Source organism: Porites lutea, chromosome 6 (assembly GCF_958299795.1).
Source record: "Porites lutea chromosome 6, jaPorLute2.1, whole genome shotgun sequence".
NCBI classification, from domain to species: domain Eukaryota; kingdom Metazoa; phylum Cnidaria; class Anthozoa; order Scleractinia; family Poritidae; genus Porites; species Porites lutea.
The window spans coordinates 18,634,775-18,650,395 of NC_133206.1; the positions used below are offsets into that span (position 1 = coordinate 18,634,775).

The window sequence follows — 15,621 nt, forward strand, 5'->3', positions numbered from 1 at the left end:
AAGTACCCTGCCAAAGAAGGCCTCAGTAGTTGATGTTTACGAACTTGAAGTCCCCATTACATGATTACTTGAAGGATACTATTTTTATACATCACCACCTGGGGTTAATGTAACTGTACGAGATGTCCACTGAGTGAACCAGCTTGCTCCAAGAGTTGTTACAAACTCTTTGCTGCTGCCACAAAAACACCAAGAATACACCCAAGACAAGACGGCAAAATAATTAATATAGAAGTACAATGTTGTTATTCTTTTATGCTTTCCTTAGCTCAAGAAATGGCCCAACTACTCCAAGATGGAGCAAGACAGTTTGATTAACAGTGAAGAAGGCATTGTGTACAGTCAAGCAATTCACTATGCTAATCGTATGGTGTACATGAGGATACCTCTTGACGCTAGTGAGAAGATGCCTGCACCCACTCCTGTGCCCACTCCTGTAACAGGTTTGGCCTTTTTAATACAAACTCAAAATGTCCCTTCTCTTGACACATTATTTTTTAATCAATTAATTTTATTTTGTTATTGTCTCATCAAGAATGACATGTATTTTGTAATGGTAATAGGACTGAATGGAGTTCTATTCAGTCTATAATCTTGTGAATGATTAACAAAATAATTTGCAGTCATCCGATTTGTTGAATCGCGAGTATTGGATGACATGGAATTCTGTTACCAATTTATCATAACTATACCAAATTTTGTGATATTGTAAGCTTTTTTAGGATTAAAACACAAAAATTAATATTCCGAGCATTTTTAGTTAAATTTAAAAAACAAATCCCATTAAAGTGCCATGCATAATGGCACTTACTGTCCAGTTACTTAGACATGATGCGAACTGTCCTAGTACACTCTCCTATTAATGCTGAAATCAGGGAGGCCAGGATAGCCAATTCCTATAGATTGGGTAATTTTGTTATAGATTTTGGGAACAAGTTCCTGTTATTTTTTTTGTCCAGGTTTACATAATAATGTGTACAGCTGTAGCGGCTTTCATTTACTGACATTTTGAATTTTAGGTTCAATTCACGTGGATGGTGAGGGATCTGTGAATGGTACCTATGCAGAAAGTATAGTAAATGGAGGGACAGTTGGTATGTATTAATTTTTAATTCTTTGCTTGAAAAAACCCAAGTTTTAGTTTCCGTTTTTTGTAAGCTGCAATAACTGTGGATCAGGAAATTCTCACACACAACTGGGAGCCATGTCAAGTTTAACCATACCGCCTGACCTTTATTACAAAACATTGTAATAGTACAACAGAGCAAAAAAGGGAAAACGCTCCCTAGATTGCATGCTCTGACAAAACTTACGAACACCAAACAACGATCATAATGAAAACTCTTGGCCAACAACCGTTAAGAGTGTCAGTGGTGGAAGGCTATTTGCCATAGGCTTGAACAGCATGCAGGGGTTTTAGGGTGATGGGTAGAGGGGTTGGCATTAACCTTTTTTGATCTACTTGGATCTTGAGTTATCAGGATTGGGAGGTGAGGCTTATGTGCCAGGGACTTTTTGCATGTGGGTTTTTGTACCAATACAGAGCTTAAGCAACAATTACGATGACGGCTACGAAAATATCACTTAAATTCACACTACTTCAAACTTTATCACACTTATTCCAACTCGTTCAATTTTTCAAATGTTGGAAAAGTTTTCTGGAGTTGAATTCTAAAAGACTGTATCAAAGTTCGGGAAAAGAAAAAGAAAGTCATTCTCTTGTGTTCATGTTGTCGACAAAACATGAAATTAGGCATATGTTACGTTACATTATAGTCGTGCAGCAACGGCAAAGAAATGTACAAAAAGGGTGATGCACGTGTAAAGTTGTTGTTTTGCTTGCTAAACCTATTGGGCCAAATATTTAAATGAAGTCTAACTTAAGCCATGGTTTAAAGAATCTTTGAACATCCGGATCTCTTCTTTGGTGGATTGTTTTAAGAAGATAAATCCTTTTCTAGTCTTCTCTATATGCTTTAATAAAACTGTTCACAGTAAATGATGTTTAGATGAAATCATTGTTCTTGAATAAGCTCACTAATGCGTGTCTCCTTCGATGCAATCCAAGTCCAGCCTGTGAGGGAAATTTTTTATGCTACTATCAACCATAATAAAGGTGACTTCCAAGAGCAGACACCAGTGCTGCGTTAGATGCCTCCAGATCATTGACATCGCTTGCTGACTAATTTTGCATTAAATTTAGACTGCTAAAGCTGGTCTTGAAATTAATGTATAAATAATTGTGGTCTGCCTTTGAGAGAGGTCAATGTCATGATGATTTGTATCTTGCATCTTTTAATGTGATTTCAGCAAACAGTGAAGTAGGAAGCTACATTACAGATAGCGGGGGATGGGATATGTACATGGATGATGAAGATGGTGGGACCATTGCTGACCAAGTGACAAAATTTGTCTGTCGCTTTGTGGACCGTGTTGGCACTGAGGCTGGGATTAGTCAAGAGCACTTAAAGTCTCTGTATACAATGATTCCAGGTCAGTTGGACTGAGATAACTTTGACTTTGTTCCTGGGGTGATATAGCAACATTTGATCATTCCATAGCCGACAAGAAGTATTTTCATCCTAGTAGACTGAAGGAGTTGTGGGTTTCTTCACAACTGTTACTGGGTAGCTCTTTGTACAAAGACGCTTTAGGACGTAATTATGTCAAGACATGTTTCTCTAGGGGAACCAGTGATGGAGCCATCAACCCACAGATACTTACATATACATACATGTAGTATATTCTGTGTTAAGACCCCTTTTTTTGTTATGTTTATGGTCAAACAGGTGTGGTTGCCATGCACATTGAATCATTGGAGCCAGTGTACAGGGAGTACAAGAATCTGGCTCCAATTCAAAAGGTGAGCAACAGTTAATAACGTCACAACAACTGTAGAACCAAAAAAGAAAGAAAAGAAATGATGCATCAGAAGCTAAGGGGATTTGCACCGAATTGTGGGCCATGGGAGCCAAAAAGATGTTTCGAAGTTAGTAGAGCAATTTTGTAAGGGACGAACAAACTTTAAGTAAGAACATTTTTGCAGTGTAGTGAACTTAAAATTTTATTTTATGTAAATAATATTTATTATGTAATCTGAGTTATTTTTGCTGATTTGGAAGTTTCTTCAAGTGTAAGTCTTTTTATAGTATGATTTGTGTTGAGTTTGTTATCACTATCATTGTTACTACCACTGTGTCTTGTTCTCCTATCTCACTGTTAAAATGTCATTTTGTAAATTTTTTACCCATGTAAAGTACCACATTAGTTAATCCAATTTCAAAAAATGGGAGTCATTCACAGCTAAATGACAATTTTGCTTGTGTCAGCCTTTTAAGGGACAGCCCCATTTCAAAACAGTATGCAAAAAATTCAGTTTATAGTCACAAGACAGCAAAATTCTTTGAAAAGCCACCATTTTCGGGGGTGACTGTTTTTCGTTAATTTTATTGGTTAGGGAAAGTGAGTGGGTGACGCAGTCGCATCACTGCCACCCCTCCCAACATGATGTGACTGTCCCATGTTTGTCACTCACCGTAGGCCAAGATCATGAGACCTGACATGCTTCAAGGAGAGGAAATGCTTAGTGATGGACTGCGTGCCTACCTTGTGCCTGATGGCCGCGAGCTAGGTAAAGGAGGAGAAGGGCCATGCCTACTGCCGGCAGAAGGTGCTGTTTTCTTGACCAACTACAGGGTGATTTTCAAGGGAACTCCTGTGGACCAATTTGGTGAGTTCATGCAGCAGTGTTTTATGTTAATGTCAGCAGCCAAGATACATGTATGCTATTGTCAATGCAAGTTTTTAAGTTTTGCCACAATGATGTTGTGGCTAGCCTTGCACCTGTGATTCGAAGGTCTGCAGTTTCTAGCCTGGTCTCTCTTGCCATGTTGTAAGTTTCAAATAATAGGCAATGATATTATTATTATTATTAATTATTGTTTAAGTAATCAGATACCATTTGATCTCTCTTTTACTTTTGAGACATGAACCACCGTGACTGCTAATTGACTGGGCTATCGTTACTTTTCCATATTAACTGCAACAAGACCCTCAGACAGGGCTTTAGGTGACTTATCTATTGAATGATATTACGTGCACCTAATGCACCTTTAAGTCTTTAATTTTGTGTAGAAAAGAGTAAAAGTATAATTACTGTAAGTATTGTAATTGTTCCGTTCAGCATCAGAGATGATTGTGACTAGAAGCTTCCCTGTGGGTGCGCTGATAACTCAAAAGAAGATTGGAGTTCAGTATTTGCAGCATTTGGGCCAATGGCTTCATGAGTGCATTCAGCTCCGATCTAGTACTTTTCAGGTCAGTCTGTACTAGATTTTCTTTTTCTATTGTATTCTTGTGTTTTATTGCTGGGATTATATTTTCTGGGTGCTGAGATCAAAGCAATTTTTCTTTTATAGTAAAGTGAACCTGTTGCTGTTGTTTTTGGAATGATGCTTTCCTACAGAAACTGACAGAGAGAAAAACTGGAAGCTTTTACTCTTACTGCAAGGGCTTACTGCTAGCAGCTCATTTGCATGGCCCTTTGAATTTAAGTAGTATATATATTACCGTTTCAAACTGTAACATCCATTTTTTTTAAACCTCGTTTGTCCCATGCGCCATGACAGAGTGTTGAAATGGTGACCATGACTTTAGTAAAATGTGTCTTGTAAACTATGATGTTTGTGTTAAGTGCTTTTTAAGGTAACTCATTGGCCTTCCTTGTAAAGAATAGTCCAAGTCTAGCAAATGGATCATACCTAATATTTAGAACACTGAGTTTTGTCAAACTTAATAATTATGAGGTGGTTGTTGGTGTTCTTCCCTGGCAGATGATGAAGCTTGCATTTGATGAAGAAGTTGAACAGGAAGTCATTGAGACATTCAGGAAGAAACTCCAGAAAAGACATTTACCAAATACAGTATTCGGTTCTTTTGCTTTTTGTGGCAAAGGTATTGCAAGGACACCAACTTTTGTCATTCAAAAGCACATAGAGAGACAAGGGACTCTCAAAAAAACAAAGAACAAACTTGTAAATGCCTCAAGGCATAAGACAAGCCAATTGAGGGGCTCACTTCGGAAACGAAGACACCGACACAATGATTTAGACAGTCAAAGATCCCCTAGTGGATCATTAACAACAGATGATGATGATTCTGTTTTGGAACTTAATGATATTCCTCTCAAAGTGGAACCTGTTGTTCAGGGAGTTGAGAGACTAAGCAAACTATCATACTGCAATGACTACTCCCGTCTGAAGTTGGGAAACATTGCTAAGGATTCAGCAGTGGGTCCTTGGAGGATATGCATGGTCAATGTAACATACACAGCATGTCGAAGGTGAGTATATATTGTAAACGTTTTTTTTTTTTAATTTTGGTTCCAGTAGGGTCCAACCCAGAAATGAAAGAAATAAAATAGATATGTCACTTGGTACCTGTTAACATAATAACGAAGTCAAATGAAGAATGATCTTCGCAGTTGTTAACGCAATTTATACAATTGCATAAGAAGCCTGAAAAAAATTCAGGACTTTTTCAGGCTTGCATAAATTGCATTCACAGCTGCGAGGATCATTCTTCATTTGATTTCATTTCCGCTTTTATTTATTTATTTTTATATTATGATTTATTTCATATATATCATTCACATAATAATGAAGGTTCCCTGATTCACTGTGGGGATGCCAACTTTTTATATACCATGCTTTGGAAAATGCATCGATGCACGTTTACCCCTGACACCCTGTCTATCCTCTTCCCAGGGTTAATAGACCTTTTCTGCATTCCAACTCGGGCTTGGGTGGACAAAATACAGAGATTTGTATGAAATTGTCCACTCGAGCTACAACCTCATTTCTTTATGTTTGCTCACCAGAGAGGAATTCAGAAAAGGTCTATAGGCAGGCTGTCTTTGCTATGTAAATGGCTTGGCCAAGGTTCTCTTAGCTAGCCAAAATGAAGCCTTTAAAAACATGGTGGCAGAAAATTTGCATCTTAGAAAATTGTCATTGTTGCCTACCAGAGATATGTACTGGACACGGTAATAGTGAGCATGACGACTTCATGGAGGATGGCCACAGTCATGCAAATTGTTTGTTTTGTTGTCTTGTTCTCGTTTGTTGTGCTTAACGACTACTAAGAAGTTGAATTTTCTTGTACCAGCATTCACTTGTCAAAATGTTTCCCCAATCCTGACAGTTCTAAAGCTTGAAACTTTCTTGTAGTTAAAATCAAAGTGCTACAGTGAATATTAGAGCAGCTTTTTTAGGAGTTGTTTGGTGTAAGACTTTAGTGTAAGGTTGTTGGACACCAATAAAGGGCATTGCAACATTGTATTTTTGTTGTACTATTGTATAGCCTATTAAAACAGTTTGTAACTTCAATTTGCAGTTACCCCTCGGTAGTGTTAGTACCACATAGCATTTCAGATGATAGCATTCTACGAATAGCTAGGAATCACCGCCAAGGAAGATTTCCTGTGGCAATATGGAGGCATCAGTATAACAAAGCAACGTTGCTTAGAGCAGGAGGCATTGAGAGAAGCACTATAGGGTCAATTATGAGACAGACCAAAACTGTGAGTGGCAGCGGCGTGACACATCATGCCATATCTTCATCAGCTTCTGTTGAACAGGAGAAATATTTTGCGGCCGTAGGTAGGTACCCACTGGCATGCAAAGACTTCCGTTGCCTGTTTTCAAACTGAGGGGAACTGGGCACAAGTCCATGTATTATGTGATTATTAACAGAAAACCCACAAAGACAGAAAGATGACACTGAGTTTTACAAAATTGTCGAGTATGATGTTTATCGGGCCAATATTTGAATAGCTGTCTCTTGTTCAAATTGGATTTCATAAAGATCAGTATACTCTTTCTGACTTTGTGGTTCTTGTTTTGTGTTGTGTCATTTGGTTTCAACAGTATGTGAAAAACCATGAAAATTTCTCAAGGTTGCTTAAGAAGTCCAGAAAAGGAGACCTCATGAAATCAGTGAATAATACCACAGATTTTGCTACTCATTTAATAGCTTTGTTTGAGTTTTTGCATGAAGGAAAAAAGATACAGTTAAAGGTTAAAGGTTTTTTGGGGGTGGAAAGTGCACTTACATGTAGCTTATCCAGCTAGTTTGCAGGCACTCTACTCAAATAATTCTGAAACAAATGATGCAAATAGGACATAACAGTATTAAAATTGCGAACTGGCAGGAGACAACCAGCTGGCTATTTAAAAGCGTGGCTGAAGATTTGAACTCGGGATGACCGAGAACAAATCCAGCAAGTGGCCAGAGCAGGACTCAAACCCAGGACTGCCGGGTTAAGAGTCCGACATGGTGACCACTCGGCCATGCAGCCTCCCTACATCTTGTCGAAATAGCAGCCCTTCTCAGTAGCTTTATGCCACCATGAATAGAGGTAAAACATGTGAGCTCTTGTATTTGGTGTGATCAGCTGAGGGTATAAGGTTTTAAGAAGGTGGTGTGGCTGAGCAGTTAGAAGACCGGAATTGCAATTCAGAGGCCCGAGTTAAATCCTTTCCCCAACTGCTGGCTGGAGTTGTTCTTGGTATTCCCAAGTTGTAACTCCTTAGTCATGTTTATAAATAGCCAACTTGTTTGCCTCTGGCCAGTTGGGATTCTTACCTGCGATATTTAGTTTCAAATGTTTTTTTTTTCTGTCCTTATTTGTGGACCCAAGTAAAAACTACTGGGTTACTAGTAATTTTGTGACCCCATCAATTAGCCACCAAAAATAGATTTCATTTCCCATCTCAGTTAATAATTTCAATTTCTTGTATTTTACCAACCAATGCAGTAGCAGAAACTGTTGTTAATCCTTGAAGGTTGCACTTAGTCAGCAAGCTATGCCTTTTTCTGCAGTTCATCCTCAGCTTTAAAATCTTGTGATATTAAACGTTACTTACCATCCTTTTGTTGCTATCTTTAGTGGCAGCCACACCCCTGGGAAAAAGTAAGAACATTGCTCGTGCCAACTCACTCCACCATGGAGTTGTCCTGCGAGATGGTTTTTTCCCAGACGAGGTTGACTCTGGTCAACTTGTTGACAAGACTATCTTAAAAAAAGGATGGGAACCAGCCGCCCTCTACATCTTTGGTGACAAGTCTTTATTAAGGGTAGGTTTGCTCTACCATATGAACAGGTCAAAGCAATCTACAGCCAAAGAGAATATTGTTTCAGATCAACAATTGTCGTTTGTCTTTGGAAAAGATTATTGCAGGGGGAAGAGATCTTTCAAACCATGCCTGGATGTGCAGGATTCAGTCAAGGAGACCGGAGAGGAATGCACTGTTTGACTTGAAAACTCAAATGAAAATCACCTGCACTTCCTCCCGTCTAAAAGCTTTCCCTAAAACCTTTTTTCACCAAAGTGAAACCTTAGTAAATGCCCAGCAAAAGAAAAAAAAATAAGGCAAGAAAAGCAAAAGAAGAGGGGAGGAGAGAAAGTGAAAGTTAAAATTCAAAATTTGGCTTTCTGTGCACACCCAATCTTCCGAAGGCGACATTTAGCATCTTGATCAGAAGACTGTGAAGTGCTTGGCATACAAATGACGTTTTGGTTGTTTATAGCCAGACAGTCACCAGCAAATGGATCGATTGTAGTTTCCGAAGGCATTTTTTCGCAAAATTCCCAGAAATGAATGGGTTAAAGAACTTGACCCCAACGGACAAGTGACAGCAGCCTTGGGGAATGATTCAATATCTTTTTTTTCTCTAATAGTTCTGCATTTGTTTCTTCTCCCCAGAACGTTAAGCAAGAAGCATATCCCAAGTGTGAGTTTGTTCCGATCGAGGTGAGACATGAAAAGCCTTCAATATTCTTGTCACTTGATGGGATAATTTTTTACTTCCAAGAAAGACCAAGTAAAAAATATAATATATCATTCTGCAGAGGTGACATGTTTTTGGCAGCGGCAGATCCAGACCTTGAGATAAGGGGGTGGGGGTGGGGGCGTTGGGGGCACGGTCATCCAGACCCTTAGATAAGGGAGGGGCCGGTCTCCCAAAAAATTTTTTTTGCCCCTTTGGGCCTCAGTTTGGTCTAAAAATAAGGGGGAGGGCTCAGGCCCCCTGGGCCCCTCCCCTGGATCCACTACTGTTTGGAATGTAATTACTTAAAAGGCTTCATTAGAATGACTATACATCATAGAAATTTTGCTCACCATTAAAATTGCACAACATCATGATTTACTCCTACTGGGAGAGAAAGGATTGATTGAATTCAGAGGACAGCATTATTTATGTTGACAACATTGATTGCGGTTCCTCGAAAGGTGGTTAAGTTTAACCCAGGATTAAGCCAAATTTCAAGCATGGTTTTCTCGTCTAAGAATAATCAACTCGAGGTTACAAACTACTGTTGAGCCTTTACTACGAGATACAGAAATGATAACACAAAATGTTACCCTAAGCAATACAGAGAAAGATAAAATATAAAAACGGAACAAAATTTTAATCCTGGATTAACGGTAATCGGCCTTTCAGGAACTGGGCCCTGAAGGTCATAGATTCATCTCGTATTGGGAGTACTCAGATTTTTTCTTCTGGGCTGCTTGTGTCACTGACTGAATAACATCCTTCTCAAAGTTAAACTAGATGTTGAAAAGCATTGCCAAATGTGTTTTTCCCCAGCTTCCTGACATCAGGGCAGTGAGAGCAAGTTTCAAGAAGTTCCAGCGAGCTACTTGTCCCAGTACAGAGACAAACCTGAGCTTCATTCAACAGGTTGAGGAGTCTGAATGGCTTCCACAGGTTCGTGAATGGCCATGCAGAGTGTGTAGGGGATTTTAGAATTAGAAAACATGAACTTTTTTTGTGAAAGTTAGTCACAGACAATAGTTGTCAAAATATCAGTTCAATAGTTGGTTAATGGCCATCTCATTGCAGTTAAAGGAATACCGCCCTCCAGTATTCTCTTAGGTGCGTTCCTTTGGGATGATCTGGTTTCAGATCAGCGATTCAAGATCATTTGCATCATGTTGCATTAAAGGAACCGATGAATCCTTTCCCAGAGTGGATTCTCGATAATTAATCCTGATTCATATCAGATTCTAAAGGAATTCACCATCTTGACACAGACTATAATGCATCGTGTTTACCCTCCAAAATTTTGCACAACTATTGTTTCCAATTTCTCCTAGGTTTTACAGTCGTCCTAAGAGAAATCCAAGACAATGGTTATGCAAAATTTTGGGGGGTAAACAAGGTGCATTATGATCGATGTGAAAATAGTGAATACACCCTTTCATTTTTGGACCGTTTTTTTGTGAGTTACACAAAGGTGTGTAAGCCTCGGCTCAGACTCCTCTTTGTTTAATTTTACCCATTAATTATGAACTCTTTCAATAGCTATCTGCAATCATGACAGTTGCAAACTGTTTTGTTGACCTGATTGACATCCAAGGATCATCAGTGCTTGTCTGCTTTGAAGATGGATGGGATGCCACTGCTCAAGTAAGTGTCCAGTGTGGTTTTGTTTATCACAGTATTGCGTGTCAATTTTGTTGTGGGAAAACTACAATGAGGGACAAAGGTGTTGAGAAACTTCTGTAAAATGGCCTTTTTTGCATAGTGGACATACGTGTCCCTTTCCCCTGTGTCCTCCCACCCCCTCCCCCCAATATCAATGTTGTGTTTTAGACCCTCAAGTCTTTCTTTTACTTCAAACAACATTGATTCGGGGGTGGGGGGATTTACGGCGTTTAAATAGAATGAAATAATAAATGAATGAAATTGTTGATAAAAGCGCCCATTTTAGACAAATGTCCCTGATTGTACCGAAACTAGACTAAGAGCAGTCTCTCTTTTTCTTCAAATTTAGTGAGGGGAGTGCATGCACGCGCGAGTGTCGAGTGGCCACGCCGCGAGACGCGAGAAACGAGGGTACCTCTCCCGTCTCCTGCCTTCAGCCACTCGTGTTGTCATTTTCGTTTCTCGCGCGTTTTCTGAATCTTTCCATTCCTGGCTCAGTTGTTAACATCTTGAAGCCAGACCTCAACCTCATTTTTCGTAACCGTAACTCTAACTAGAATTTCTTCTAAACATTTGTTACTCCCTTGGCTGTTTTCGGGTACAGGTGATGTTGATTGTTCAATGATTTTTCTGTTATTCAATAACTGACCTCAATTTTCAGATATAGAAAAAAAGTCCTCCAAGTTTGTTATTCGCTAGCTTGTGTTGAAAAATTAGCCAGAGGAATTAAACCTATCAGAATCAATCATAGTTATCCTTACTGTCTTTCCCTTTTATTTCTTCCTTTATTTAGGTACTATCTCTTGCAGAGCTCATGCTTGATCCTCACTATCGGACAATAGATGGCTTTAAACTGCTGATTGAAAAGGAATGGCTAGCATTTGGCCACAGATTCACTCACCGTGGAAATCAAATTGCCTCAGCACAAGCTGGATTCACACCAGTATTCTTACAGTTTCTAGACTGTGTTCATCAGGTATCTGTTTTGCTTAGAATGAACCTCAAAGCTGTTATAGAAAGGCAGTGCTATATGTACTTGAGAATACTTTATCAATAAACCATTTTCACATTGCCACACATTGTTTTTTATCGAAAAATCTTTATGTAACAGTCTATTCACTGCACTGGGGATTTTTGCACAATTAATTGTGTAGAGAAAGTCGAGTTCAAGAAACATACAGTACATACAGGGTATAACGCAGAATGCATCTTGTGCAAACTATGGCATTTTTGGCAGTCGAAACGGAAGTGTCTGTAATTAAACAACGATGATGATGATAATGGTGGTGACGATGACGATGATGATGATGATGATGATGATGATGATGATGACGACGATAGTGGTGGTGGTGGTGGTGGTAACAACAATGACAATAGTAGTGTCATTGATGATGACGATGGTTTCTAACGGAAAAATAATGTTCTTTCGTAGATCATGCTCCAGTTTCCTTTGTCGTTTGAGTTCAATGATCACTTTCTGAGTACCATAGCATACCACCATGTTTCTATGAGATTCCGTACCTTCCTTCTGGATTCTGAACATGAACGAATGGAGTCTGGCTGGATGGTGGAAGAGGATGGGAAGCCAAGAGGCAAATCTTTGTGGGATTACATGGATTTTCAGAAGAGCAGATCACCATTGTACAACAACTTTCTCTATTCACCTGGTCAACACAAGGTTGGTCATTTTATATAAAAAACCGCCATGGTGCATGATTACTTATTATTCACTTGTGGAAAACAAGAGAAACCGATACTAGAAATTACAAAGGGAAACACAGATCGAAGTGTTTTTCCTTGGGAAGGAGAAGCTTTATCTCCGTTTCTATTCCTCGCCCTCTTCCTCCCCGATTGAGCCATCAGCAAGAGAGCTTGCTTACAGGCGAGTGGAGAATCCAAAATTATTTTCATGATCTCAGATTCTTTGGATTCACTGGGATGAAAGGAATAATGTGTGCCTAAATCTGGATTTAGGTTTCATCAAATGTATCCACTCGGAGGGTGATTTATATTTAGATTAATTAAGTCCGATTGGATTTTTCTTTGAGAAGCGCGCTCTAAATTGTCTAAGGATGATTAGCAATATATAAGACCTCTAAATAGCTAACAAGGCTGATGTCTGTTGTTGTTGTTGTTGTTGTTCTTGTTGCAGGTTTTGCGGCCATTCTGCAAAGTACCCAATTTAAAGGTGTGGAAGTATTACACAACAGAGAATCTGTCAACAGGTCCAACATACGACCTGGAGCTGATTAATAACGTCACGACCACCACAGAAAATGAACAACAGAGTGGTGATGGAAGACAGGTACTCTTTTTGCAAGAGCCAGTGTCAATCTACTCATCCTTCTTCTGCAAAACGATTCGAAAAGGAAATATTGCGCGCTTTACCACCCACGTTGAAACCCGTATTGCAGTAAATCGGGTTGTTGCTTGCAGGTTTCGTGAATACTGACTCTGACTGGATAAAATTGCGAGGGAGTCACTGTGTTACGTCACTTGCTGCAGAACAAGTTTGCCTTGAGCTGGTAAAACATACAACCTGTGCAAATTTTGTTGCAAGAAAGTAGAAATACTCTCTACTCTGTGCAACAACGTTTTGCAACCTGTAGGAGGCTGGGTTGTTGAGAGACAGGTTTGAACGTGGGTGGTGAAACGTACATTTTTTTTGTACATTTTTGTGGCCCGTTTTACTGAAGCTTAAGAGTGGTCAGTATCAAAGCAGGTCTTCACATTCAATGTTCAATGATAACTATCACTTGCTTGCGAGTTATTTTTGGCTGGAAACCTGCTGTCACTCTCGCCCCTTGTAAGGGAATCCAGATTCCGGAATCCGGGAAATCTTTTCTTGTAAAATCAGGAATCTTGGAAGTGGAATCCGGAATCCAGCTCAAGGAATCCGGAATCCCGCTAACAATTGGAACCCAAATTCCACTGATGAAGAATCCGGAATCTAATTTATGAATGTGTAAAAATCGTATATGAGAACTGCACGGTGAAGAAATATGGAATCTAGTACCTGGGGTCTGGAATTCATGGCGTAGAATCCAGAATCCAAGACTGTCTTGGATCCCCTCACATGGTGCAAGTCATTCACACGCTGTAAAACGAAGACCAAAAACGGTCAGAGGTTATTGAGACAATGACTGGTTTTGTCTTTATTTCTAGGAAACGTATGGAAGCTGCATGTCTGGTGTCTATGGTGACGTCACACAATTTTCAAATGATGAGTGTTCATGGATTCTTCAAGAACTGTACAGACTAGAGGAAGAAGCAGATCAAAAACCCAAGAAGTGGGAACATCACTGGCACGGCTTGTCATATCCTCCCAGAAAGAAATTGGTGAGCTTTATTAAGAGACAATACGAAGTGTTGATGTCAGTTCACCAGGCGTAATGGTTAGTTTGAAAAATTCCAAAACTCAGAGCACTCCGATCAAAGAACTCCAGTCCTGTGATACTTCTCCCATTTTCGAGCACTGCCGGGCAATGGGTCATAACATCAACCAACACATAAAAGTTCTATCTGACGAAAACAACACCATCAGTGTGGCATCAAGGAGGCCATTGCTATCAAACAAAGTTGAGGACGAGGGACAGGACCTACTAGCAATTTACAATTCTCTCTTGGGGATACGTAACACCTTTTCTGTTACACAACCAAACGCTTCACAACGCTGATGAAGTTCAAACAATTCGGACGAAATATTCGTTTTTTGTCTCAAATTTTGCTCTGAGTTTTGGAATTTTCTTTACTAAAAGATGTAATGTCTTCACCGGAGCATGCGAAAAACCCTTTTGGTAAGGCATGAAGTTGTTTCCAAGGAGCTGTGTTGTGTCTCTGTAGTACATTCCATGGGGAAAAGAGTAGTTATCAACCTTAATTCGCTAGTTGCTACCCTAGTGGATTAAACACATAACATGGAACTTAATCAGCAATCAGCAGTTGGTGGATTCCCAGTGTATATGATACCTTCATCCAAATGAATTCGAGGAGAGCAAAAACTAGAAAAAATAGTCCCATTTACAAGCTGAACTTTATGGTGCCTTTCAAGAAAAAGCTCTTTTAAAAAATATTGTGTTTGCAAACACCCTAAAATACAGAAATTATGTAGTGGTGTTGGTAAGCTGAAAGTACAGCTGTAAAATTAAAAGGGAAATGGAGTACATATACCCTTGTGGATTACCGGTGCTGTTTCAGTTTTCCTTTCTCAGCAGTGACCGTTTACCAGAGTACTACTGGTCCCTTTTTAGCGGGGGTGGGGGGTGTCTTGGTTTTGCGGACTGGAGTCACCACCAAATGACGTAGTACAATACCCACAGTAAAAAACAAAAGCGAACCAACAATGATTTCCACAGGGCCAATACACAAAGCTGTTTCAGTCATCAGTTGAGTCGGCAAGCTGCACATGCGGGTATGGCGAGAATGCAGGAAATGAAAGGCTCCTTGTTAGCGCGACAATTCTGATGACTTCCTAGCTGTCTAACAGCCACTAGATTTTCATTTCCATTACTTTGCTTGTAGCCTTTGCATTTGAACAGAAGGTGGAATACCCATCAACGCCTAAACCTTCACAAGAAAGGTACCATGGAGGTCATTCTTAAGGTATGTCATCTTCTTAATCAGTATTTTATGCTAATTACTGGTGCACTTGCGCAGAAAGAGAACCGGGTTTCCACGGGGATTTTGACACAATCCCTAGGCCTTCTGTAGACTGGAATCCCACACACTTCGCACGATCAACACTACACTCTTTTCATGTCATTGTACTATCTTCTAAATTTATTGATGTTGTAATTATTCTTGGAGCAGGAGACGATGAAAATGTCTTGAATCTTGTCCATGTTGGTTGGATTCAATTTTATAATGTGACATCAACTATAACATTGTCATTCCAGGGAAAGCTGCAGCTAGAGGAACGTGGAGCCCAGGGCTTCTCTCAACCGCACAACTTTGTAGCGCATACGTTTATGCCTCCCTCCAACTGTGATCACTGCTATCAGATGATCATTGGGATCTTGAATCGAGGTAAAACAACCAGAATCAAGAAATATGCTTCTAAAATCTTAGATACGAAAATTTGTTGCCATCTAATCGGATCGATTAGGGTTTCTGGGAAACTGCCTACCTGC

At 39.6% G+C, this 15,621-nt stretch overlaps 1 protein-coding gene across 2 annotated transcripts in view; it reads left to right on the forward strand.

The window, feature by feature from the left end:
* Positions 1-15,621, forward strand: part of LOC140942349 (myotubularin-related protein 13-like) — a 45,328-nt gene that overhangs the window by 20,467 nt on the left and 9,240 nt on the right. For both annotated transcript variants that reach the window (XM_073391303.1, XM_073391305.1), the window contains exons 17-34: positions 269-443; positions 1,020-1,094; positions 2,311-2,493; positions 2,790-2,863; positions 3,541-3,730; positions 4,184-4,317; positions 4,833-5,341; positions 6,394-6,659; positions 7,949-8,136; positions 8,767-8,814; positions 9,653-9,772; positions 10,370-10,474; positions 11,286-11,468; positions 11,925-12,170; positions 12,645-12,797; positions 13,658-13,831; positions 15,014-15,094; positions 15,388-15,517. In XM_073391303.1, the coding sequence (XP_073247404.1) occupies positions 269-443; positions 1,020-1,094; positions 2,311-2,493; positions 2,790-2,863; positions 3,541-3,730; positions 4,184-4,317; positions 4,833-5,341; positions 6,394-6,659; positions 7,949-8,136; positions 8,767-8,814; positions 9,653-9,772; positions 10,370-10,474; positions 11,286-11,468; positions 11,925-12,170; positions 12,645-12,797; positions 13,658-13,831; positions 15,014-15,094; positions 15,388-15,517 (3,034 nt within the window). The remainder of the gene's footprint in view (positions 1-268; positions 444-1,019; positions 1,095-2,310; positions 2,494-2,789; positions 2,864-3,540; positions 3,731-4,183; positions 4,318-4,832; positions 5,342-6,393; positions 6,660-7,948; positions 8,137-8,766; positions 8,815-9,652; positions 9,773-10,369; positions 10,475-11,285; positions 11,469-11,924; positions 12,171-12,644; positions 12,798-13,657; positions 13,832-15,013; positions 15,095-15,387; positions 15,518-15,621) is intronic.